The following is a 24,761-nucleotide window of genomic DNA, read 5'->3' as shown; positions in this document are numbered from 1 at the left end:
AGCGCAGCCGCCGCCAAATCTTCAGTCCCTTATTGGCTACTGGCCGCGGCGCCTGCCGGGAAATGCAGTCCGGATTTGGGGCACGAGGGGCAAAAGGAGGAAGAGGCTCGTCGGCTGGGCGAGGAGGAGGGGCCGGAAAGAGAACCAGAAAAGTGAGCAGCCCGGAGGAGTCTAGACAAGAAATGAGACTGCAGGCGATAAAGGCAGAAGGACAGGAGGGAATGATGAGAGCAAAAAAATGAAACAAAACCAGCAAACAGAGAAAACAAGTTAAAGGTAGGGCCTGTGAGGTAAAATTGTGCTCGTGTGTGTTACTTATTAAATAACAGCACATATTAAACACCACATGGGACTCCTCAGTGACATTGCTATACAATACCTAAGTGTTACAAATAACCTACAAACGAATGTTTGGTTAAGACGACCGGGAAAGAGTATAACAGTTTATGTGCCTCCTTGTCTGTCTTCTGTCCGCCAGCTGTCAGAGAAGAGCTGCCTATTCCACATGGGTCTGCGTCTGGACACCATGGCAGGAATTTGAGACTTGAGCCATGGGGGCAGTCTCCCTTTCAGACATATATGTTTCAGCATGATGCCCCCCCCCAAACACACACGCTCCCCATTGCAAACATTAGAAGGCCTTGGAGGCATCTCGTTCACTGTGAGGAAGCACTGACCTCCCTAATGGGCACCGGCCCCGCATGCCTTCTTCCTGCTCGATCTGCGGGCCCGGAGGCTTGTGGGTAACCACGAGGACGTCAGAGCTGACTGTACCCTGCACCCCGAGGGACCCAGAGGGCTCGGTGCCCGTCACGTGCCTGGGCCCTCTACTGCTCGCTGCCAGATTTTCCCTCCGAGGGATGTGAGGTCATTTGTCCTAGACAGTTCACGCAAGAACGAGCGGAAGAAAAGGGAGTCAAAATTCTCTGTAACCCTCTAACCCTCCACATCCAAGGAAATTTATGTTAAACAATAGAAGGTCTTGGAGATGTGACACAGTAAATTGGTCTTGCAGGAGGGTGCAGATTTGGTGGTATTTCCTGGGTATTGTTAATAACTAAAACGTTGCAGTACAGAGAATGTACAAACAAGCAGCAATCAAATGAGGAAACCAAAACTCTGCTCTCTGTTCTGGGAATAAAAAGCCGTATCACTACTAGGCATTATACTCTCCATGGACGTTTATAGTGCTGGATCTATTTGGTACTGTTACAAGAAATTTCTGGTATCTTTATCTTTAAAGACAAATAAAAGATTCTTACAGATCAATTATTGTAATGATTAGTTTTTAAAAACACAACCCTGTTAATATTAAGGATGATAATTCAGAATTAGCATTCCCAGTACTATTCATTAAACATTTCTAAATCTGTTTGTGTAGTACCTATGCTTTGTGAAATAGCAAAAGGTAAAGGAATTAATATAAGCGCGTTTTTGTTTGTTTTATACGTCTTCTTGGAACACAGACCTCCAAAGGGCAGGTCTTGAGCTTATTTAAGTTTGATTCTATCTCCTGGGAAGAGAGGTTAAATTAGTCTTTTTTCCCTCCTGTGATCCTTTCTACCTCCATCCTTCTTTTCCAACCTTCCCATGTTTACCTTGTTTTGTGGATAAACTATTGCCTTCACCTGACACCTGGATTTTCCTCTTGAGGAGAATCTGGTAAATTGTCCCCTGAGATTTTATTTTAATTTGCTTCTAAAACTATGCTGACAAGAGTTTAAAACTAATGTGAAGTAGATGCATTGTCTCTTCCTGCAAAACATTACAAAATACATTGTTAATAATATTTGATCTGGAGCCATATTTAGAGAAGTGGCCATTAAAAACAATAATTTACCTTTTTAGCATCTAATATCTTCTGAGGTTCAGAACATGCTTTCTCTTCTTCACAGAAAATGAGCAAACAAGTCATTAAGACAGCAATCTAACACAATTCTCAGGGCCAGAGTTATGAAGAAATTTGTTTTGTTTCTTTTTGTAGATTATATCTAAAACCTCCTTACGTGATAAATCGTTTATCCTGAAAGTCAAAAAATCACCGTCCTAATAACAGAAGGCAGACACTGCTTTGAACAAACGGATTTCAATAAGAAAGATTCTTAACCCTTCTCTCTTCAGGATAGGATTGCTGACATGGCCGTGGTAGAAAAATCTAGCTCATCTTTCAAATACTGGTCTTGGAATTGTTCATCTGGTTTATGAATACTTAATGGTTTCAACTGTGCCTGGTTGTAAGTGAATACAATGCATGAATAAGAATATTTCTCGGTATAAAATGTCTCCCAGGGAATTGAAAGGAGTATTTTTGCATCCTTTATGATCTTTTCCAGAAAAGTACAGGTACATGGTAGTGCAGTGATTAATTTATGATAGTAATGTAAAAATTATACTACCTATCCTTTTAGAGCTCAAAATTGACCATCAGGAATTTCCAGGGAAGGAAAGGTAAAAAGACCAAAACCTTTGTAGATTTTGTTAATTCTAGTAAACGTAGACTGTGAAGTGAAACCTTTTTGTGCAAAGTTGGGCATCAGACATGCACAAAGGGCCCTCTAGTGGCAAAATTGAAAATTAAACAACAGTTGATTCATTTAGTTATTAGCTGAAAAATACTTTGCGAATTAAAAGCAGCCTTCATTAAAAAAAAACTTGAATTTTAATACCCGCCATCTTTCATTCTTACAAATGTGCGGCCCAGATGGGTCAAGTCCGCGGGCAGCACACATGTTAAAAGAAGTGTTCTCCGTGAGAAAGCTATTCCCTTGGTATCTGGTGTTCAAGTAGAGCTACTAAAAATTTTGTCTTCCTTCTAGAGCCAGCCAGATAAAATGGACGGATAGAGATGACTGGGGAGCGAGAACATTTCTAGATCTTTCACTTCCCCAAAATGGCTCAGTTCCCCATCCTAGGAATCGAAGTGTCCCCCAGACCTGTGTCACCGCCTATGTCACCGCACAGCTACAATAATACATTTTAAATGTTGAGATTTCTACAGAAAGTACTGGTCATAAACAATACCTGTTAAGAGAACATTTATAAAGCCATTTCTTTAGTAGAATTCAGATTGCCATATGAAGATTTCACAGCATTCCAGTCTTGGGCCCTGAAGAAGGGAGAGGAATGTTTTCCTTTTCATTCCCGCCCTTTCTGCCACTCTCTCTCCCACTGCTCCCCCCACGCAGTTGCGCAGTTGGAAGGGGCGGAGGAGGGAAATACATGAAAGTGATGTAATTCGTGACTCCTAGAGGGTTACCATAGCTACTATCTGGCATATTACGCTATCGGTAGGGTAAGAGCTTCTTTAATGTAGCTTTCAATGAAGGGTTTTCGGAGAGGGTTAGTCCATAACCTACATACAGTGTTGAACAAGCAGAAAAAGGTCAGTCTTGGGCTCTCCAGCACAGACTCTCCTTAAACTAAACCCAGTAGGGAAATAAATCATTTCGCTGGTGGGAACCAGGACCTTGCTGCCCCCAGGGCCGCCAGCGCGAAGGCTGCCCTCGTTCCCCAGCATTTGACAGCCCATTGGTGGGTGGTGTCGTCACTCAGAGTGACGTCACCAGTGAGGAAAGAAGTGGAGCCATAGAGACTAGGCCTCGGGCCCTTCTAGCTTGGGGATGGGGGAGATCGGGAAGGAACCGGAGGACTAAGGCAGCCGTTCCGGGGAGCCGGCCACAGAAGGTAGGGGTGGGCGGGTCAAATCCTCAGGCTGTGCCTGGAGGGACCGTGCCTGCCTGTTTTCCTGCGGAGCGGAGCGCGCTTCCTCAGCATCTTGCTCCTCCCATCAGCGCTCAGTTTTCCCAACATCTTCCAGTTGCCCACAGCGCTCTCCTCAGCCCTTGACCTCGTTCCCTCGCCCGCCCAACAACTTTGGAGCTCAGCCTCCATTCACCCTCCTTCCGTGCTTTGCTTCCTCCTTTTTCTTCCGTACCCCGCGCCCTGCTTCTGGCCTACCTTCCATAAACTCGGATCACCAACAAGGTGCGTCGTCCCAGTGCCTACACCACCCCCGCACCGAAATACAAAGAAACAGCCCCACGCCCCACCCCCAGGCCCGACCACGGTAAACACAGTCCATAAACACAGCGCGTACAAAAGCCACAGGCAGAGGAAGCCGAGGGCGCGTTTTCCCCGGGTGCCGTCAAGTGCCGGAAGTGAAGGTATCCGGGGAGCCTGCAGCCCCCGCACGTGTGGGCGTGGGCGGTGCGTAAGCGCAGGCGGAGCACGTCGCCGGCCCCGCCCGCCTGGGAACGGTTGACCGCGGGCCTGGCTAGAGTGTCAGGCGGGCAAGAGAACGGCTTGACCGCGGGAAGGGGTCAGGTCTCCCTCCAACATGAGACCACCCGCCCTTAGTTTAGGTTCAGATGTTCCAAAGTATTATTTGAACTCTTGATCAGAATGTCAGCTCTGTGGTTGAGGTTTCCGTTCAGGAGAGACCCTGGTACTTCCCTCCCAGCTGCAGGAAAGCAGAGTTGACACTTTAAGATACTAAGCTCGTTCCTGTCCTTGGCTGAAAAGCGCCACCGGATGGAGAAAGGTTTTGGTAAATTACTTGAAGTTATAAAGCTGAGTTTGGACGTTTTGGAGAATGACTAGCACAAAAGCGGTTTACCTCGACTTGACAATAGGTACCGCGTGTATCCTCACTGCTATGTAATGAGATTAGTGAGTAATTTCAATCTTTAAAGTTTAGGGCAACTTGGCTAAGTATGGAAAAAAAGCTAATTGAAAACAAATCGAGGATATTTATTTTCTACCTATATTTTTAGGTTACTAATAGGTGTGTCTGGCTCAGCTTCTTGAGTACTTTGGCAACCACTCAAGTAGATTACTAGGTACTATTGACCAGAAATCAAAATGTCTTTGAAGACCATATCACCATCATGAACATCATCATATTTATAGGTCATTTCTATCTGTTGGGATCCCAAAGTACCATTCTCAAATCCATGAATCCAATCTATTCATGATTGTTGGAAATGAACTTGACAGAGATTTCACACCTTGAATAGAATATGCAAATATTTTACCCTTGCAATTGTTAAAAACACTTAAATCCTGATATCTTTATAATGATGTGTTTTTAAAATACTGAATTGTTTACTTCTTCCTTCTGCCTAGGTCCCTATGTTGGCTAGTTGAGACAAATATAAATATGGCCTTCTACAATTATACTACATTTTTAGCTATTGCCCGAACGAGGTAAGCCTTGGAATTTCTTCCCTCTTCCCAATATTTGTATGAACCTTATGCTTCTAGATGGAAAAGATATATGTAAATGGATAGGCTTAGTACACAATTAAAGCTTTGTTGGTTTTAACTCTGTTGGTTTTTAGGAAGCTGACATTTTAATGTATTTAAACATCCCAAATTTTCTGTATGCTTTAGAACTCAGGCTGAGTAATTTTGTAGATGTGTAGTACAGGTAAGACAGAAGATAGAATGGTGTTAGAGTGACACCTCTGTAATTGATGAATGTGACAAGAGGCTCTTAGATATAGCAAGGAGTAAAATGGCTGGCAAACACGTCAGTCCTAGGGCCTGTACCTGCAAAGTCTATTATCATTTATTCCAAAGAATATTCACTGAGAACTTACTATGTGCCAGATACATTGTACATTTTCCCTTTTGGCCATTCAAAAAGTGTTTTATCTTGTCGTGCTTGAAAAACAAAGACTGGACAAGGCCATCTCTTTGCCAAAAGCTCTTTGCCAGGAATTTCTTTGCCTACGTGATCTTATTTTTATTTTCAAACAATCTGATGTGCTAGTTAACTGAAGATTGTGAGCTGTTGCAAAACTAGAATGTAGAGATCCCTGGCTGGGGTTCCCAATTCTAGTTCTTATTCCTAATGTTCTTTGAGAATCTTAGATAAAGGTGCGTTTTGGCTGTAAGTGCCTCTCATTTGAGGGAGTCCATGGGCACAGCATGGACAAGGCAGTATTATGTGATTGGTTAACCCCCAAGAGACCATGAAGTTTCTTCAAACAATATTCCTGTTGAGTAGCTGAAAACACAAGTCTTCTACCTGTTTTATGATAATAGAGACAGAACTTTCAAACATAATCCCTGGCAGGAAAATGTTTGCTGTTAGATTTTTTTAAATGAATAGTTGCAGAGTTTCTAACTTCTCATATTAGAAGTTTATAACTTCTAATATAATGCTTCTTAGCAATTAATTTATTACTATTTCTCCTAGAGTATATTATTCAACCATAAAGCATACTGTTCAACTGGGGTAAAAAGTTATCTTTCATTCACTAATGAATACCACCTGATTGTTTTATTTTAACCAGATATAGTATCTATTTCTTTAACTTTTAAGTTTGTAATAATTTGTGCTCAACTCAGAGGATGTTGCTCTTTATTCCAGATTCCCTAGCCATTTTGTCCATCCTACCTGCTCTTCTTATTCCCCATCACTTGCATTTCTTCACTTGCCAGATTCCTACTTAACATATATGAAGAACTGTGGAAGCAAGAAGTACTGCTTTCCTAGTCAGTCAGGCAATAAAGTACTTCACTTACGAACTAGGATAATACAAAAGCTGCACACATCAGCTTGCTGGCTACAAGAGGTCCCTGGTAAACCTCCGCTGGAGCAAACCCCCAAAAAGCCACAGGTGACAAGCCCTCAGCCCACAAAAGAAACGGGCACGAAGACTAAGGAAGAAAAGCAATCTTATACACAAAAAATTATGGATGAACTTAAATATTATTACAATGGATTCTATTTGCTTTGGATTGACACCAAAGTTGCTGCCAGAATGGTTTGGAGGCTGTTGCATGGACAGGTGCTGACCAGACGAGAGAGACGAAGGGTAGGCAAGAATCACGTTTGAGAAAGGAAATGTAAAGTTAAAATGAACTATTTAGAAATGAAATTTTAAACTCAACTTAAAATTCATTTTAAAAATCCCAAAGTAGGAATACTAGCTGATATAATGAACCAGGATTTCTTACTGAGTTTCATACTTGTCTGCAACTGACTTGCTGTACCACTTTAGGCAAAATTCTTAAAATTTGTATATATTTGCCTATAGAATGGTTATAATAGTGTTTTCTAATTTCTCCAAGGAGTTAGGAGGCTGCAGGTTTGATCTGTACACATGAAGTACAGACTATTGTTAATATATTAAGTATATACATTTTAAAAACCAACTTTAACAGATGCTAAGTTGTTAAAGTACGGACCCCTAAGTTACATGAAAGGTAAGAGATACCAGTAATATGTTTTGAAAGCCGTAGATTTCCTTGAGGATATCCCATAAATATTACTTCAGAAATATGGAAAAAAGAGGAAACCCCCCCTTTCCATTTTATAAACAGGTGCAGAGAATGTCTTGTGGTGTTTTTTTTTAAGATTTTATTGGGGAAGGGAAACAGAACTTTATTGGGGGACAGTGTGTACTTTCAGGCCTTTTTTCCAAGTCAAGTTGTTGTCCTTTCAATCTTAGTTGTGGAGGTTGCCGTTCAGCTTCAAGTTGTTGTCCTTTCAGTCTTAGTTGTGGAGGGCGCAGCTCAGCTCCAGGTTCCTAGTTGCAGGGGGCGCAGCCCACTATCCCTTGCAGGACTCGAGGAGTTGAACCGGCAACCTTGTGGTTGAGAGGACGTGCTCCAACCAACTGAGCCATCCAGGAGGCAGCTCAGCTCAAGGTGCTGTGTTCAATATTAGTTGCAGGGGGCGCTGCCCACCATCCCTTGCGGGACTCGAGGAGTTGAACCGGCAACCTTATGGTTGAGAGCCCACTGGCCCATGTGGGAATTGAACTGGCAGCCTTCAGAGTTAGGAGCATGGAGCTCTAACAGCCTGAGCCACCAGGCCGGCCCCTTACTTGTGTTTTTAATACTTTAAGAACCAAAGTAGGGTTTTTAGTTTTTTTGTTTGGGGTGTGTCCTAAAATAATGAATATTGCATATGCATTTAATTCTTTAGCTATTGAGGACTTGTGCTGACTTCTTCCGCCTGGTTCCATTTGCGGTATTCATAATTGTACCCTTCATGGAATTCTTATTACCAGTGTTTGTGAAACTCCTCCCAGAGATGTTGCCATCAACTTTTGAAAGTGAATCCAAAAAGGTATGTAGGATTTCTTAACTTTTTTTTCAGAATGTTTATGAGAGTTTATTTGAGCAAAAACTGACAAAATATGCCAGGGAACAAGATCTCAAATGCTCCCAGATTTTTAAAACTTAAAAAAAAATAAAAATTAGTCGACGTATTTTTTTAGAGCATTTTTTACGTTTACAGAAAAATTGAGCAGGAAGTACAGAGAATCTCCAGATATCCCTTCCCCCCATTACCCCTATTACTAACCTCTTGCATTAGTGTGGTTCATTTGTTACAACTGAAAAACCAATATCTATATGTTATTATTAAGTAAAGCTCATACTTTACATTAGGGTTCACTCTTTGTGTTATATAGTTTTATGGGTCTTGACAAATGTGTAATGTCATGTATCTATCATCACAGTGTGCTACTGCCCTAAAAATTCACTGAGCTTCACCTGTTTGTCCCTCCTCCCTCTTCCCTCAACCTGTGGCAACTGTTGATCTTTTTACTGTCTCTATAGTTTTGCCTTTTCCAGAATGTCATATAGTTGGAATCATACAGTATGTAGTCTTTTCAGACTGACTTCTTTTACTTAGCAATATGCGTTTAAGTTTCCTTCGTGTCTTTTCCTGGTTCATTTCTTTCTGTCACTGCATAATATTGCATTGTATGGCTGCACCACAGTTTATCCATTTGCCTATTTGAAGACAATTATGGATAAAGCTGCTAAAAATATCCACGTGCAGGTTTTTGTGTGGACATAACCTTTCAAGTCATTTGGGTAAATACCTAAGAGAGCAATTGCGGGTTTGTATGGTAAGACTATGTTTAGTTCTGTAAGAAATTGGTAAACTGTCTTCCAAAGTGGCTGTACCATTTTGCATCCCCACCAGCAATGAATGAGGGTGCCTGTTGCTCCACATCTTCATCAGCATTTGGTGGTGTTAGTGCTATGAATATGAGCCATTTTAGGAGGTATGCAGTGCTCTCTTTATTCTGTTATGACACAGGACGCTGAGCACCTTTTCATATGCTTATGTGTCATCTGTCTATATTCTTTGTGGAGGTGTGTTCAAATCTTTTGCTCACTTTTTTTAAAATTTAAAAACAATTTTATTCATTTTAAAGCAATACAATTCATTGTAAAATAAATTTGAGTACGCATATAAGCAAAATGGAAAACAAAATTTACTCACAATCCCATCACACATCAACAATCACAGTTAACATTTTGATATCTCTCCTGCCAGTGTTCTCTTTATGTATGTTTTTGCAAATAATGTAACTTAACTCTCAATTGCTTTTCAAGTTCTTTTTCATTCAGTAACACCTTGTATATCTTACCTTTTGTCATCAAGCATCAATGTGCATTTTAATTACTGATTATTATTGTGAGGCTTTATTTTGCTCACTTTTTAATGGGGTTCATTTTCTTACTGTTGAGATTTAAGAGTTATTTGTATATTTTTGGATACAAATCCTTTATCAGATATGTGTTTTACAAATACTGGGGGTGCCAAAAAATGTATACATATTTTTAAAGGTGTTATCTTAAAACGTGTATACATTTTTTTTGGCACCCTCTGTGTTTTCTCCCAGACTGTGGCTTGTCTTTTCGTTCTCTTAACTGTGTCTTTCATAGAGCAAGTGTTTTTAATTTTAATGAAGTACAACTTACTGATTTTTTTCTTTCTTGGATCATGCTTTTGATGTTATATCTAAAAACTCATTGTCAAACTCAAAGTCACCTAGATTTTCTCCTAGGTGTTTTAGAGTTTTGAGTTTTACATTTAAGCATGATCCATTTTGAATTAACTTTTAAGAAAGGTTTAACATGAGTGTCAAGAATTTTTTATTTTTGCATGTGGATATCCAGTTTTTCCATCACCATTTGTTGAAAAAAACCTCTCTCTTCTCCATTGAACTTCAACTCGTTTTTAAGTGATGAAAAATAAAGCAAACATAAATCAACTGTTACTGCAGTGCCTAGTTGAACACTAGGCATGATTTATTCAGCCAGATGGACTGTTTAATGCTTATGAGTAGTTCCTGCGAAGAGGGGTGCTCATTTGATAGTTACTGTGGAGGTGACAGGCTAGAAAACCAAGGTAGCGCCTTTATTCTGTTTATATCTTCATACCATGCTCTACTAGACAGTGGTGTGAAGATATGAACACAATATTACAAGAGGACAAAGAGGGTAACTTTTAAATCAGATTGGGAAATGTTTCACAGAAGATGTAACTATGAAACTGAGATTTAAAGAGTGGTAGAATTTTGACACAGTATTTGAAAGGTGTTCTGGATGGAAAGAATTACACTTAGAATGGCTTAATGGTATAAAACAGTATGATATAACCAGGGACCACTGATTGGTTCTTTATATTTGGGATACGAGGGCATCAATGGCAGAAGATAAGATCTTCTCATCTTATGTTGATGTGTTGGGTCAAGTTGGAAAGCATCTACCACCCTAAGAATTTAGACTTTACCTTTGACAGTGGTAAATAATGGAAGGTAAATTTCAGCAGAGGGTGGGTAGCATGATTAGATCTGTGTTTTAGAAAAATAATTTTGCTGGCAGGAAGGATTGAAGAGGATAGAGACAAGGGAGGGAAATCAGCCGAATGCTGTTGCATTAGCATGAGAGAAATGACGAAGCCTAAATTAAGAACATGGCATTAGAAATAAAAACTTGAATACAGATTTGAGATACACTTAAGGGGTAGAATCAAACTGCAATATTTAACTGCCTGGCAGTGGTTTAATTTCCTTACATTAACAGTAATCAGTATCTAGAATTAATACAATGGCATTCCAAGGAAAGTGTTAGTGAATGCAGGAAGATGGGGGAATAGAGGAGGTGTTTTATCTAAATATTCCTCTTTCCTCGACACTACTCATTCCCTGAACATACATATGTACACACACATCGTGGCCATGGGCCTGGAAAATACTTTCTTGTTTCTTTGTTCCATGAAAAGAGAGAGAGCAAGCCAACGACAGTGCTAGCTTTCTGTCTACATCAGATCGCAGTACTATGCATTTCTCTTTCATTGCACCTCCATTATACTCTTACGTTAATTTGTGGGATCAGTGGATTATCATTAGTCACTAATGTTTGTTTCTCCCGTTAGCCTAGAAGTTCCATGAGGGCAGGAATTCATATCTGTTTTTGCTCACTTTATCTCCAGCTCCTAGCTCGTGGTAGATGCTCTGTAAATGGATGGATATGGATATAGATGAATGAAATGGATGATTAAATGGGTTCTAATCGCGGCATTTCCATTGTGCGATTTTTTTTTTGGCTGAGTCTCCCCCACCCCTTTCTTCCGCCTCACCCACCCCCTCCAGTTGAAGCCGTTATTTCTCAGTCTAGTTGTGCAGGACACAGCTCCCTGTATTATGCACACAGTAGCCCACGGGCAGCCCACAGCAGCCCGCAGCTCATGCCAACCTCCAAGCTGCTCACCGCAGCACAGCTCCAGGGAGAACTGTTGTTCACAATCTTAGCTGTAGAGGGCGCAGCTCACTGCCCCTATGTGGAAATCGAACCAGCAGCCTTCCCTGTGGGCGCTACAACCCCCTGAGCCACCTACCAAGCCCCTGGTTGAGTCTTTTAAAATCTCTCTAAAAACTAATGATTGCTATCATTGGGTGATCATTAGAGTCTTTTGGGCAGCTTAAAAAATATGTATCTATATCACTATAGATATCTATATCTATTACTGTTTCACTCCATCCCCGAGTCCTGACTGTAGTTATTTTGAAAATGGTTCCGTACTGCATTTCTGATGATGAACAAGGATTTAGAAATTATGGGCAACATAGTGTCTTAAGAGTATACACTTAATTGTCTTCTGTGTAGTACTTTGTTCATATGTTGTAGCCCTTAACTCATTGTATTGTAATAAGTTGTGTTGTTTTACATTACTTAAACTGTAGCTACTTTGCATAGAGTTAATTTCCTAGTTATCCTTATTTGTGACCCAAGCAAAATCCAGGGCTTAACTAGCAGCCTAGAAGGTTTGCATCAGGTTAAGAAATTAGTATCTCATTCTAATTAATGATACAGCCTCCCATTCAGGGGACATTTTGGTTCTATCAAATATTTATGGTCATTGTATTAGTGAGAAAAGGTAAGATTAAGGAGACAAGTTGCGAATAGAGGCACTTTTTATTTGCTCTGGTTCTCACAAAACCCATTCAACTAAGTATGAAAGTAATATTAACATATGAAATAGGGATGAACAATAACAAAGTGACAGTGATTTTTCTCTCATCTTTGTCTACCAAGTTGTAATCATGAAGGATTGATTAACTTTTTCCTCTTCTATTATTAAGGAAGAAAAACAGAAAATGAAAATGGCTGCAAAGTTGGAACTAGCAAAATTTCTTCAAGAAACGATCACAGAAATGGCAAGGAGGAACAGGGCCAACCTGGGAGATGCCTCTACCCAGTTCTCAGCCTATGTCAAACAGGTGTCAGTCTTTCATATAATACCAAACAACTTCTGGGCTGGGAGTTACATGAAAAATGCATGTCACCATGGGTCTTCCAAATTGTTCACAATCTCTGAATTTGAAAATCTAAGTTATATACATACAATATTGCAAGCATTGATAGTAGTTTGCAGAAATATCTATCTTAAAGCAACCATTGTGCTAAAGACATTGATAATTTCTTGGAAAAAACAGTAAAATTAAACTTTTGAACTACTTCTGATTGCTTCAGTCTGACTTCAAACAGATTTCTTTCCTCTTCTTTGTACTACAGGGCCCATTTCCAAACATAAGATAGAATCCATAAATGCTTTGATGTGTCTTTCAAATAGTCTACTGACTGGGAAGGCTAAATGAAGTAGGAAACACATTTTAATTAGCCTTTTTGTCCCACTGCCTAGGTTCAGACAGGCCACAAGCCCAGCACAAAGGAGATAGTTCGTTTTTCCAAACTATTTGAGGATCAGCTCACCCTGGAGCACTTAGATCGACCTCAGCTGGTTGCCCTTTGCAAACTGCTGGAATTGCAGTCCTTTGGAACCAACAATTTGCTCCGCTTTCAGCTCCTGATGAGACTGAAGTCTATAAAAGCAGATGATGAAGTAAGAGCTTAACTATAGCTGTAGAGAATTAGCGAGACATTGGGAGATATGCCTTGGGTGGCTCAGAGATGAAGTGCAGTATCTTCTGTTAGTAGGTCTGCTCATGGACCCGTTCTGGCAAAATGAGTCGTTTAAACAACTGTTACCATGACAACCTGAACCTTGCTTACTCATTTTAGGAGTTGTTTGTCGTACGCTGACCCATTTTCTTGAGAAGGCCATCATAAGCAGTTAGTAATTTGGATGATTTAGCTGGGACTAATCTAAAGCAGTTAGGACCCCCTGGGAAGGAACAGCAGCTCAGTAGATTCCTGAGCCTGCTACTGGCAAGGACAGTGCTGTACCCCCACACCTCTGCTCCCCTCCCATGGAGCTGCTGCCAAAGTAAATATGCTGCTGGGTGAGTTTGCCTGGTAAGAAGGGGTGGCAACGCATAATGCAGGGAGGGAAAGCAGAGCCTAGACATGGAAGAAAGGCTCCGTTTGGCCTATAACTGCTAATTGGACTTCTTTAAAGAAAGGAAAGAATCTTTCTTGAATCTGAATCAGCTGCTCGCAAGCATTCTGCCTGAGGGAGCAGGATTCCCAGAACTGGGAAGCATAGTCCCATCGGACCCATTTAGAACTTTGGAACAAACAATGCTGGTTCCAGAAGTACCACTGTTTTGGGTCACACTAAGCAGAAATTTTTATTTATTGATGGAGTTTTGTGAACCAGAGAGTTAGGGCCATTCTGAGGTTGGTGGTAGGGGGATAGTGGGGAAAGAATACTACTGGGACATGCAACAAATGGTGCATTGAAAGCTTTTCAAGTGAAATGTTTTTTAAATGAATCCTGACACTGCCATGAAAGGGAAGAGTAGAGATGTCACAAGCAGGTGAACTGCAAATCAAGAGGGGAAATAATTACTTTGGTGACAGAATGTTGGAGAGAGGTTATGTAAATAGCTCTAATATTATTAATACCTGTTGGCAGGATTCCCTCTATCTCAGCTGCTGCACCTTCCTAAGTCACCTTGTTGTTTTAGGCTCTGGGCCTTTGCAGTAGTCAGTGCAGGGGATAAAATGTGAAAGCATCAGATCCTCTGTCTCCCCCGATTTGTTGGAATTTAGGAATTAGGTAAAATCAGAACCAGAAGATCCACTACCATTCCTTATATTTCTTTCAGGTAATTGCCAAAGAAGGGGTGAATGCTTTGAGTGTATCAGAGCTACAAGCTGCTTGTAGGGCCCGAGGGATGAGATCACTGGGTCTCACTGAGGAACAACTGAGACAACAGCTCAGAGAGGCAAGTAGCAGCTTTCCTGGGCCCTTTTCACTTGAACCCTTGCCCCTACAATTTGCAGACCTCATTTTGTGATTTCTTCTTGGCAAGTGAAACATCGTACCTAGTTTGCCTTATTTAAATTGAGCAGTGGGATGCTGGAAGAACTCGTTTTATTTTTGACTGAGACTGGGTACTGTATTAGTTTTCTATTGATGCATAACAAGTGATCACAAACTTATTGGCTTAAAACAACACCCATTAATTAGCTCAGGGTTCTGTAGGTCAGAACTGCAGACTATGTTTCTTTCTGGAGGCTGTGAGGAAAGATTACTTCCAAGCTCGTTCAGTTTGTTGGCTGAATTTAGTTCCTTGCAGCTGCAGGACTGTGGTCCTTGTTTCCTCCCTGGCTGTCAGCCCTGGGCTGCTCTCTGTCCTGGAGGCCACCTGCATCTGCAAAGCTAGCAGTGGAGAACTTCTCACATGCCAGACCACCTCCTCTGTGCTGCAAATCTCAGACTTCCCTTGTTTTTGATCTCTAGCTCCAGATTTAAAGGTCTCGTGATTACGTGAGACCCATCTGGGTAATCCTCCAACCCTAAGGTCAGCTGACTTGGGACCCTAATTACATCTGCAAAATCAGCACACCTAGCTTAGCATTTGATTGAATAATTGGGAGAAGGCATGGGTACATAAGGGAATCTCAAGGACACCGTAGAATTTTGCCTACTCCAGGTATTGTAAGGGCCTGGGCAAAATCTGTAATACAAGGCCTATTATCTGTGTGGATCCATCTGGAGCTCTAATCTTGCCTGGTGGCTCACCCGATTGCTTTCCCAATTAGTGTCCCAAACCAGTGTAAAGTGTTAGCTTTGGTAACAAATGTTTAATATTGTTTCCTCAGGCAACATATTCTAACTATGAGTGTTAATGTTTTAAAACCTTAAAGGAGTAACTCCTATTAAAATTCTCATTCCTATAACAGTAAAAAGTGCCATAAAGTATACATGAATTATTTGGGGTTAGGAGCCATTGTTGTGACTTTGAAACCATGGAGGTAGCTATTTTCTCTTATTTGTTGCACCTGCTCTAGTTGGAAGATTAACATTGTAGAGAGGCATTCAAATAATTTATTTTTTTGAATGTAGAGTATTATGTGGGTTCATACTGTCAAATTGCTTTCTTGAAAGGGTGTCCCACTTTACAATCCCCACTACAAGGGTGTGAAGATACTAATCCAACCATACGATATGCAGTGGTATGTATTCAGAAAATTCTGTTAGGATACGGGCAGATATGTCATGGAAGGGGAAAATCTAAAAATGGTAAACGTGAAACATCTTAACATAAATTAAAACTATGAGATACCACATTTACCTATTATGTTGGCAAAGATCAGATTTGATAACACACCATGTTGGCGAGGCTGGAGGGAGAGGGCTCTTGTATATTACTGGTAAAAACCTCCATAGAGGTATCTTTAAAAAAATTTAAATGCATTTACTTTGACCTAGCAATTTCACTTCTAGGGATTTAGTCTATGTTCTTGCACATGTGCAAAATGACATATATACAAGATTATCCATTGAAGCATTGTTTATAATAGCAAAAGATTACAAACAGCATAACGTTCATTAATAGGAGTATAATCAAATAAATCATCGCATTTTCATACAGTGGAATCCTTTACAGATGTTTAAAAAGGAGGCAGCTCTATATCTACTGATATAACTCAATCTGCAAGATGACATACAAGGTGACATGAAGTGTGGCCATGGATGACTTATGGCATACTTTAAAACACACCTTCTCTGGGCAGCCAGATGGCTCAGTTGGTTAGAGTGCGAGCTCTTAATAACAAGTTTGCCGGTTCAATTCCCGCATGGGATGGTGGGCTGCGCCCCCTGCAACTAAGATTGAAAAGGGCAGCTGGACTTGGAGCTGAGCTGCGCCCTCCACAACTAGACTGAAGGACAACAGCTTGGAGTTGATGGGCCCTGAAAAAACACACTGTTCCCCAATATTCCCCAATTAAAAAAACCAAACAACAACAACAAAAAAACCCCACTTTTTCTCAACCGTAGCTCACACCTGACTGACTGCACCAAGTAAGTTGAAACTTGTCACACACTGTTACTAAGGTTCAACGTGCCACTTCCCATATTAAAGATTCCTGCCTTTCCATTGGATGGCACTTGGCAGCAGCATTCACCCTATTTTTTTTATCACACCTCATATTTCAGTGAAAAAAAGCAAAGACAAAAGAGTGTGTATATGTCACTTTTTGTGTAAAGATAAAAAACATAAATATGTATATTTGTATATGCATGGGATTTCTCTGGAAGCTCATATAAAGGACTGGTACCAGTGATTGCTCCTAAGGAGGAAAATAAGGTAGCTAGCGAAGAGGGGTAGAACAGGCTTATTTTTATTGATTACATTTTACCTTTTGAATTTTGTCTCTTCTGCATGTATTATTGATCTAAAAAAAATCTTTTTTTAAAGCTTGGCCAATTTGGTACTTGAAAACTTACATCTCATTCGTACTTTAATGTTTATTTCTTTGGTTATGAATGAGGCTGATTTATGCTCTAACATTATCTACTTTGTGTTTAAGAGAAGATACTTAGCTTCTTTGATCCACAATCAGTTTGAGAGTTTAATTGAACATTCTCCGACTCTGAGAGGGATCCCACCGGAGTGAGGGGGCTTGCAGGGTACAACCACTGGTGCCGACACTGTGGGGCGAGTGTCTTTATCCTCTTTATGCCAGTAGTTATCAGCATGCACCTGTGGAAGCTGTAAAACCAGGGAAGCAAATGATTGCGGGTCACATCCAGTTATAACATTCTGTGATTCTATCGTGTTTTATTTCTGTCTCATTCTCCAGTGGCAGGACCTCCACCTGAAGGAGAATGTCCCTCCTTCTCTTTTGCTCCTGTCACGAACCTTCTACCTGATAGATATGAAGCCAAAGCCAATCGAGATCCCATTAAGTGGGCAGGTAAGTAACTGGGAGCATGGAGAATCTGGATTTCCATAACTAGGGCCTCTCCACAAATGTCTTATTTCCTACTGTAGTCAGATTTGGCATTTCTTTTGGTATATGTGTTGGAATTTGGCCCAAATGGCTTTAAAAATCTTTTTTAAATTCCTGAAAAAAATCAAAGCAAATCACTGAAACTACCTCTAGCTATGAGGGCTGTTACGTCCTTTAATCCCAGCTTGATTTAGTTTTACTAACAGGAGTCCAGTTTATTCTTTCTTCTTCACTATTTAGTCTTCATTAGTAGACTTGATTTTTTTCCCTCCACTCTTTCTCTTCTGAGACTGACTGGTTCCATTCCGTCATGTCTATTTCATTTGTCCAGATACCTATTCATTTTTAAGCAGTGAATGGCCAATCTAGAATGTAAACTTTTTGTTTTCCTTTAACTCGTTAACTCATTTTCTTAATCATTTTTTTGGTACCTTTAACTCAGCAGCATTTTTTCTCCTGGTATTTTACTGAAGAACCCAGGATTGGCCTAACCACTGGAGCATCTTGCTCTGGATCCATCAGAAAGGGCCTCTTACTTTTCTACTATGTAGTTTCATGTCTACCTCAGAAACTGCGTGGATGAGAAAGGAAAGACCATTACATAAGATGCTACACATGTGGTTTAGTAGATTAGATTTAGTACTCTGGAGTGAGGACCAACCATTTTTAATTTTGGTTATGTTGTTGACTCCTTGGACAAGCCAAGGGAAATTATATGAAGCCCAGCATAAAAATGCGCTTCATGAGACACTATCTTGCTTTCCCTTTTCATAGTTCCAGAAAGTAATCTGGCTTTGAGCTTTGTCTAGGAAGGATTCTAGGGAGACTAGGAACAACTTTGGAGCACAGACCATATTCTAAAAGGTAGGCTACTGGGTTCTTACTCTATCTTTGGTCTTTAAGACAGACCAAAGTTATTTGTCATTTTAGACTGCTGTCAGGAACAAGGAAATCTTGGAATAGCACAATGTCTCAGAGCTAAATTTGGGTTCTCAGAATTATTGTAGATGGGCATAAACTCGTTATCCAGATGTTGCTTTCTGGAATGGTTGAGAAAGACCTAAGAATTAAGGACAAAACGACAAGCTCCTAGGTATTTTATTGGTTGTTTTTTTTTAAATCCATGGTTTTAAACTTCTATTTTCCATATATAAAAAATGAGAACAAGTAGCATGCTAGATTCTGTAAAAATTTAGACATCAAATTGAATACCTGTAATTTTGGAGCTATGTAATCTTTTTCCCTCCAAAGAATATAAAGAAATTACTTATTTCCAAAGAGCAGTAATATATTTGTTTTCAAATCTAATTAATATAATTATTAAGACAGGGTGGCTATTCCGAAATACCACCCCTTCCTTCCATTTTCCTCATGTTGCAGCTTCTATTAAGCAGCACCTACCATTTTAATAAATCAGGCAACTTTATTATTAGACACCAAAAATGATCAAGATGTCAATTTTGACCAAGTTACATCAATGCTATTAGAAACTAATAATTGAGAAATGGCACCTTTTGGTTTTTGAGACCAAGAATAGGACCAGAATTGGCAACCCAGTAGCTTGTTAATGACTGAGGATTTTAAATGCTAGAATCTAATTAAAGTGCAACTTTGGTATATTGGGTGCTCAAAACTCAAAGATAAATAATATTAAATTGCTATTTCAGGGACATATGTCATGTTACTCATAAAGGGTATACTTGGAGGAAGTTAGGGATTTAGTGGAAAGCAAATTGTGCTAGAAGGCATTGACTACTGTAGAAGTGCTTCTGAGATTCAGGAAGAGCAGAAAGCTTATGCTTATATAAAATATTTTCTCCTTCCCTAGGCTCCAAAGACAGATGTTCCTATGGAATCACCAACTTCCCCTGAATCTAAAGAGAACATGGTGGATTTAGCACCTCAACTGAAGGGTACTAAGGTTAGACCATTACTTTTCATGATTAATTACATTAAAATGAAAATAACAAGTTAATTTCTCTATTTTTAACCCCCTTAATTAAACTGAACTTCAGTGGTGTTCTTTAATAAAGCACATTTTTTGTGCAGTTTGATCTGTTTCTAAGAAAGTTCAGCATTTGGCTGTATATAATTATGTCCTATATTTTGCCTTTTGAATCTGTGCCAGAATATGAAGTAGTTGTTACAGTTTCCTGGTAGTCATGGTAGTCAATGCACATTGTTTTAAATCAGTACCCAATTCTCAGTTCTGATGTTTAAGGATGAAAAATGTATGCAACTGCCATCAGTTACATCATCACCCATACCACCAACACCTATTTCATTACCTAAAGGAGCCATCACTTCTGCCAAAGAAGCTGTAAGTATTATCTAGAAAAAGAAAATCCATTTCCCTCTAGTTGTTTTGTAACTATTGTTAACTATTGTAACTATTGTAAAACACTGCATAGTTCTTCTTGTCATCCAAACAGGAAGTTGTAGGCTGAACTTTAGTCATCTTATAACCACTACATTTTTAAAACTCAATTATCCAAAAGCAAAAAAATAAAATAAAAATCAACCAATGCAGTCGTGAATCAGATCTAAATATGTTAAGTCTAGAAGCTAATTATAATATAGGCATTCTTATTTTCTTTTGTGCCAGATGGAAATAGTTCCCATATGTTGTGTATTTCACACAGGATTCATATGTCAGGAAATACTAGCAGGAAAGCAATTTAAATCTTAAGAGAAATGTGTGTAAATAAGAAATTACTTATCTATCCATTTTTCCCATTTGGGTAAAGGAATTTGGGGCAAGAGCAAAAGGCGTGGCACCAGTAAACAGTGTGGGGGTAATGGGAGAGTTGAATTGTGGAGTAAGCAGCTCAGCTGGCTCCTGAGGACCAAAGAGCACCAGTGGACAAATAGGCGGGGTAGACATCCAGGGGCCTGGCCTGGTTTGCATGTCTTTATTTTTATTACCAAGGTAAATTACAAATTCTGATTTGACTTTGTGGTCTGTCATTATTTTGATTAAGGAAGCCAAAAAGTGACTCCTAAAGAACTTACACATCTAATTGTGACTGGTACCTAAAGTCCTTATGTTTTGTATCTAGACACTCCAGGCCAAGTCACAAGAGACAACCCAGAACAACAAGGCTAGTTCGAAAGGAGCGTAAGGACTACTGGAAGAGGATGCTCACTCTCCAGCTTCCCGCCTTCAGCAATGGCATCCATACAGGGCCTCCCGGTTAACTCTGTGTCTGGTTTGAGTAGAGGATCAACCATTTAGTCCTTGGGGCAGTCCTTTGAGGCCTTGTAACCATTCCAGATGACGTCAGCAGTGAGACCAAGTTCAGACCATTTAGAAAAATATAACTGCAAAGCCCATTTCCTCTATACCATTATGTCATCCCACTAAACTTTGTGTAAAATTCCCCCCCCATACTGTTTTTAACACCTTCATATTTGTGCCCACGTCCTTTAAGGGAGGAAACTTTTTCCATAATGGAATCAGCTTAGCGCCTTAGAAACCTCTGCATCCTATGGCTTGGTAACCTGAGTAAGAACTTGGAAACTCCAAAAACCTGATCAACTTTTTAAGAGTGATCGATCCATCAGGAGGAATAGTACCCTGAAAACCAAGTACCTTATGAGATGGAATGAGTGTATTCCCCCAGTAAGATCATTCTGGCTATAAAGAAAAAGCTTCTTGGAAAATAAAATGGGGAGTTAAACAGACTGGCAATCAAAAAGGTTTGACTGCTGCTTGGCTGTTTTGAGACATCCCCCTCTGGGCCTGCAGGAACCTGGAAGGCGGCCACAATTCTAGCACATATGGCTTTCATTAGCCACCATTTTGCTAGGAAACATAATTAAGGGTTTAAGACTTAACCATTTGTTTGGGCTGGGTGTGTTTTTCTGGGATGTTTGTCTTTCACAAACAAGACTATATGTTAGTCATAGGGATTATTCAAGCCTGATATAATCCCTGTGCTACCCAGTAACAAATATTACAGTCAGATATTTATGTTCGGTGTTTTCAGTATCGTCCATACTGAAAAAACAACATAATAAATTGCCATGCAGCTGACCAGCTTTCTTCCCTTGGGGAGTGCTTAGCAGGGAATAGGTATCTCCACCTGTGGGTGACGAAATTAGATTACTTTCTATGAAATTGAAAGCACTTTAATAGGAATCAATTAAACCAAGTAAAACTCAAATCTCCTTGTCTGGGATCACCTAAATGAGGACTGTCATCAGCATTTCATAGCAAGGACATGTGTTTTTACGAGCTTCCTAACCCTCCTCTCCAACAGAGGACAAGCCCCACCACGTCCTGCTAATGAACTCCAGTTCCTTGAGAATGATGAATCCCTCCTATGCAGCATTTCATGGGTCTCGCCATTGGCTGAGCAAGGTGATTCACAATAAACTTCCCCACTTTTAAAATGATAGGTGTTTAATTAGTTCACATTTCAGGTGTTGACTGTGGGAAAGGGATTAGCTACTTAACTTGTTCAATCCTGTTTAAGCCAAATGATTCACAGGTACTGCTGGGCTATAGTTCTGGCTTTCCCTGCGAGCCGGGTAGGAATGGTTAGGTCACGGGGCCCCTGGTCACTTTTGACCCCACTTGGCTTTCACCTGTTTTTGCTTCGTAAACAGGCATCAGAGACACTTGATACCCATCTCTCTTCCCATTCTTACGGAGCAGTCAAGATTGTTTCTTTCTTCTCATCACTTACAGTGCTTGGCTTTTGGGTTCCATGATTGTTACATCCAGCTCCATGTTGAAACTGAGCTAGTGGTGTTCTGGTAAATGATTAACAACTAACTCTGGTGTGGGAGGGGGGCTGATTTGTAGCATTTGCAGATTCCAGTGATGTAAATACCCCCACATGGCTGACTTCAAGCTACCGACAAGATCAATGCTCAACAGAGTTGGGGAAGGGTGTACATGGCTCACCTATCCTACTCCCTACTGGAGTAACGAGACAATTAAACCTCCAGTTGTTGGGTTCATTAAGTGTATAACTTCTATGCACCAGCAGGAATATCTTGAAGGCAGTACAGTACAAGGAGTTCTAAACCGTGTTGCGTGCCAGCCAACCTAGCGAGAACTCGCCCAAGGTTGAGTCTTCCTGAACACTTGGCTTCTTGCTGACCTTCCCTCTCGCTGGCTCTCATCTGAAGGAATGGAAGACTCTGCCCGGTTGCTATGAAGCTTTCTCTTTTCCCTGCTCTCTACTCATCCCTGCAGATGGATGTGCCTCAGCTGTGCCAGCTGCTGATAATCTCAGAGTAGAATTGTAGGCATTTCCTAAAACGCAACCTCACTGGTGATGTCAGACTTGGCCTGTATCTTAGACATTGAGAATTCTGCTACAATAGAGAGGTGTTGGTGGCACTTGATATTCATGGCCCTGCACTTCTGCTGTGTCTAATTCTGTGCTTCATTACAATGTGAGTCACTTTGGTGATACTGAATACATGCTGTGATGCCAAAAGCAGGCTAAAGCTGCCAGTCACCACAGTACACACCTGCTAATGGAACTTCCAAGCCGACTGGCACATTACCTCATGTTGACTGAGATTTTGGCCTGCTGGCTCCTCCCAGTGGCCGCTGATAAACACAGTGACTTCACTGTCATTGAGATAGATTTCTTGTTTCATCTGAGGTTCAATCTTACTTACCTGAGATCAATACATTACATTAACGGTACCAAGGGGCTGATGACCCCTAGCCTATCATGATGAGAAAAGGCAGGAAGGCAGTATTGATTAATGCTGTGGTGATCCCAGGCCCTCATCTTTTACCCTCAGGAAACCAGAGATTCAGTGCCGTGACAGCACGTCATCTTCATTAGATAAACTGGATTTCTTTCCTCAGGAGACCCAATATGGTCATCTAAGTGAAATGGTCATTTCATTTTCTCTCAGGTCAATTTCACTATCTTTTATTAGACAGCCAGCTTAGTCTCTGGGGACATTCATGGGTGATTTGAGTGGTAACACCAAAGACATCACTGTTGTAATGGTGCCTTATATTTCTCCAGCACCTCTCCTGAAGGCATAGAAAGCCCTTTATAGATTCAAGGGCCAAGGCGGAAATTATCATTACTATTTTATAAGGAAAGACACCACAATAAGGTCCCACCCCAACTTCACCCGGGAGAGCTGTCAGGTGCCGCACCTTCTTAGAGGCGAGATACTCCATGCCTCGGGCCACCTGACAGGCGCAGGATACCAGGTCCTTGGAGGACAGCTGCTCTTCGGGCTTGTGGCTGGGGTTGTAACAGTATTCCAGCCCAGGAGGCCTCCGGGCCTGCAAGTACTCCCGGAGGTTGCCCTTGGAGGCATACTCCACGATGACGTACAAAGGACCTGGTTTCAAGAGCTAAAATTCATTTCCTGGCTCTGTTTACCAAATAATACCTCCGTTAATAAACAGAAACTGTAATATGTTAACATTTGTATATTTACAGACACAAGGATAAGAGAACTAATTTACAATAGTGGCCAACATTGCAGCTGCCAAAAAATAGCTAGCTCAGAAAGGAAACTTAAAAGCAGCAATCCCATTTTCCCTACAGAAATGAAAGTGGATTGAACTCTTTTTTGTGTTCAGCAGTAATCCAGCAAAAAAAGCAAGCTTTCCTTATAGAAGCTGAGCACTAAGTTCTAAGGAGCCAGGACACACCTGGTGAGCGCAGGGATAACCAGCAGGTGGCAGAGGAAGTAAATTTCCAAGCAGCCAAAAAACAAACATTCAGAAAATTTTTTCCTTTTCCTGAGGGATGGGGTGGAGTTTGTACAATAACTATAGGATGCCAAGATCTGTGATAATCCCAACACATGCAGCCTGGTCACATGGATACAGGAAGCCTGGTGGTGGTGGTGGGGAGATGGTGAACATGAGCCGGCTGGGAAACATGAAGTAAGGGACCTGAATGTAAAACTAGTCGTAGGTGACAAGTTTTCCCTCACATAGAAGCACAGGCAAAACCACACCCACACAGAGGGGGTAGACACATATCTGGGTTTGAGTTTCTGCAGGCCCTTGTTGAATAATCCTTAGCTTTCCTCCACCTCTTTAGCTCCCCTTGGCTATTCCGAGGCAAGGTCCCAGCTCCCTCTCTGACCCTCTGACCTACCCGACCCCACCAGTTTCCCCTGAGGAAACAATCAGTGGTTGAGGGCTGCAGAGCCTTGGCTCTTGGCCCAGGGGCTCTGGTGCACTGATACGAGGTTCCTGCCCATTACGCAGACGACGTCTTCTCCTGCCTTTCCAAAAGCATCGGAGAGGTAAGAGGTTTGTCCCGTGGTCTCGGCGCAGGACCTATGAGGAA

The 24,761-nt window shown here is 40.9% G+C and overlaps 2 protein-coding genes and 1 long non-coding RNA gene across 14 annotated transcripts in view; 1 reads left to right on the top strand and 2 right to left on the bottom strand.

Moving 5' to 3' along the window:
• Positions 1-3,977, bottom strand: part of NSD3 (nuclear receptor binding SET domain protein 3) — a 106,778-nt gene extending 102,801 nt beyond the window's left edge. The window contains exon 1 of one of the 3 annotated variants that reach the window (XM_074329633.1): positions 3,958-3,977. The gene's annotated coding sequence lies outside the window, so the exon portion shown is untranslated. Of the gene's footprint in view, positions 1-677; positions 796-3,021; positions 3,104-3,957 lie in introns of those variants that run through there. The other 2 variants (XM_074329632.1, XM_074329631.1) reach the window with 2 other exon arrangements.
• LETM2 (leucine zipper and EF-hand containing transmembrane protein 2) lies at positions 82-21,150 on the top strand. 10 transcript variants are annotated; one of them, XM_074329652.1, is made up of 11 exons: positions 82-276; positions 5,125-5,205; positions 6,448-6,824; positions 7,940-8,083; positions 12,402-12,539; positions 12,962-13,162; positions 14,331-14,450; positions 17,317-17,430; positions 19,295-19,387; positions 19,688-19,786; positions 20,526-21,150. In XM_074329652.1, exons 3-11 carry the CDS (start codon positions 6,465-6,467, stop codon positions 20,586-20,588), a joined length of 1,332 nt encoding a protein of 443 aa, XP_074185753.1. In that variant the 5' UTR covers positions 82-276; positions 5,125-5,205; positions 6,448-6,464; the 3' UTR covers positions 20,589-21,150. The 10 variants fall into 10 exon arrangements, with proteins under 10 accessions (XP_074185753.1, XP_019603663.2, XP_019603664.2 ...); XM_019748104.2 differs by having other exon boundaries at positions 6,377-6,824; XM_019748105.2 differs by lacking the exon at positions 82-276 and adding an exon at positions 3,560-3,684 and having other exon boundaries at positions 6,377-6,824.
• Positions 16,005-24,391, bottom strand: LOC141571037 (uncharacterized). Its single transcript, XR_012495514.1, has 2 exons — positions 23,606-24,391; positions 16,005-17,225 (listed from the first exon to the last, which is right to left on the bottom strand). It is a non-coding gene; the product is annotated as an uncharacterized LOC141571037 (long non-coding RNA).
• Positions 24,392-24,761: the final 370 nt, after the last annotated feature.

Source organism: Rhinolophus sinicus, linkage group LG04 (genome assembly GCF_036562045.2).
Source record: "Rhinolophus sinicus isolate RSC01 linkage group LG04, ASM3656204v1, whole genome shotgun sequence".
NCBI classification, from domain to species: Eukaryota; Metazoa; Chordata; class Mammalia; order Chiroptera; family Rhinolophidae; genus Rhinolophus; species Rhinolophus sinicus.
This window is presented reverse-complemented; position numbering and strand designations above follow the sequence as displayed.

Bases quoted from the DNA above. Each gene is read 5' to 3' on its own strand.
- LETM2 (XM_019748104.2), top strand. From the start codon at position 5,159: ATGGCCTTCTACAATTATACTACATTTTTAGCTATTGCCCGAACGAG. The intron at 13,163-14,330 runs GTAAGAGCTTAA...TATTTCTTTCAG, and splicing joins CTATAAAAGCAGATGATGAA to GTAATTGCCAAAGAAGGGGT. The intron at 14,451-17,316 runs GCAAGTAGCAGC...CTCATTCTCCAG, and splicing joins TGAGACAACAGCTCAGAGAG to TGGCAGGACCTCCACCTGAA.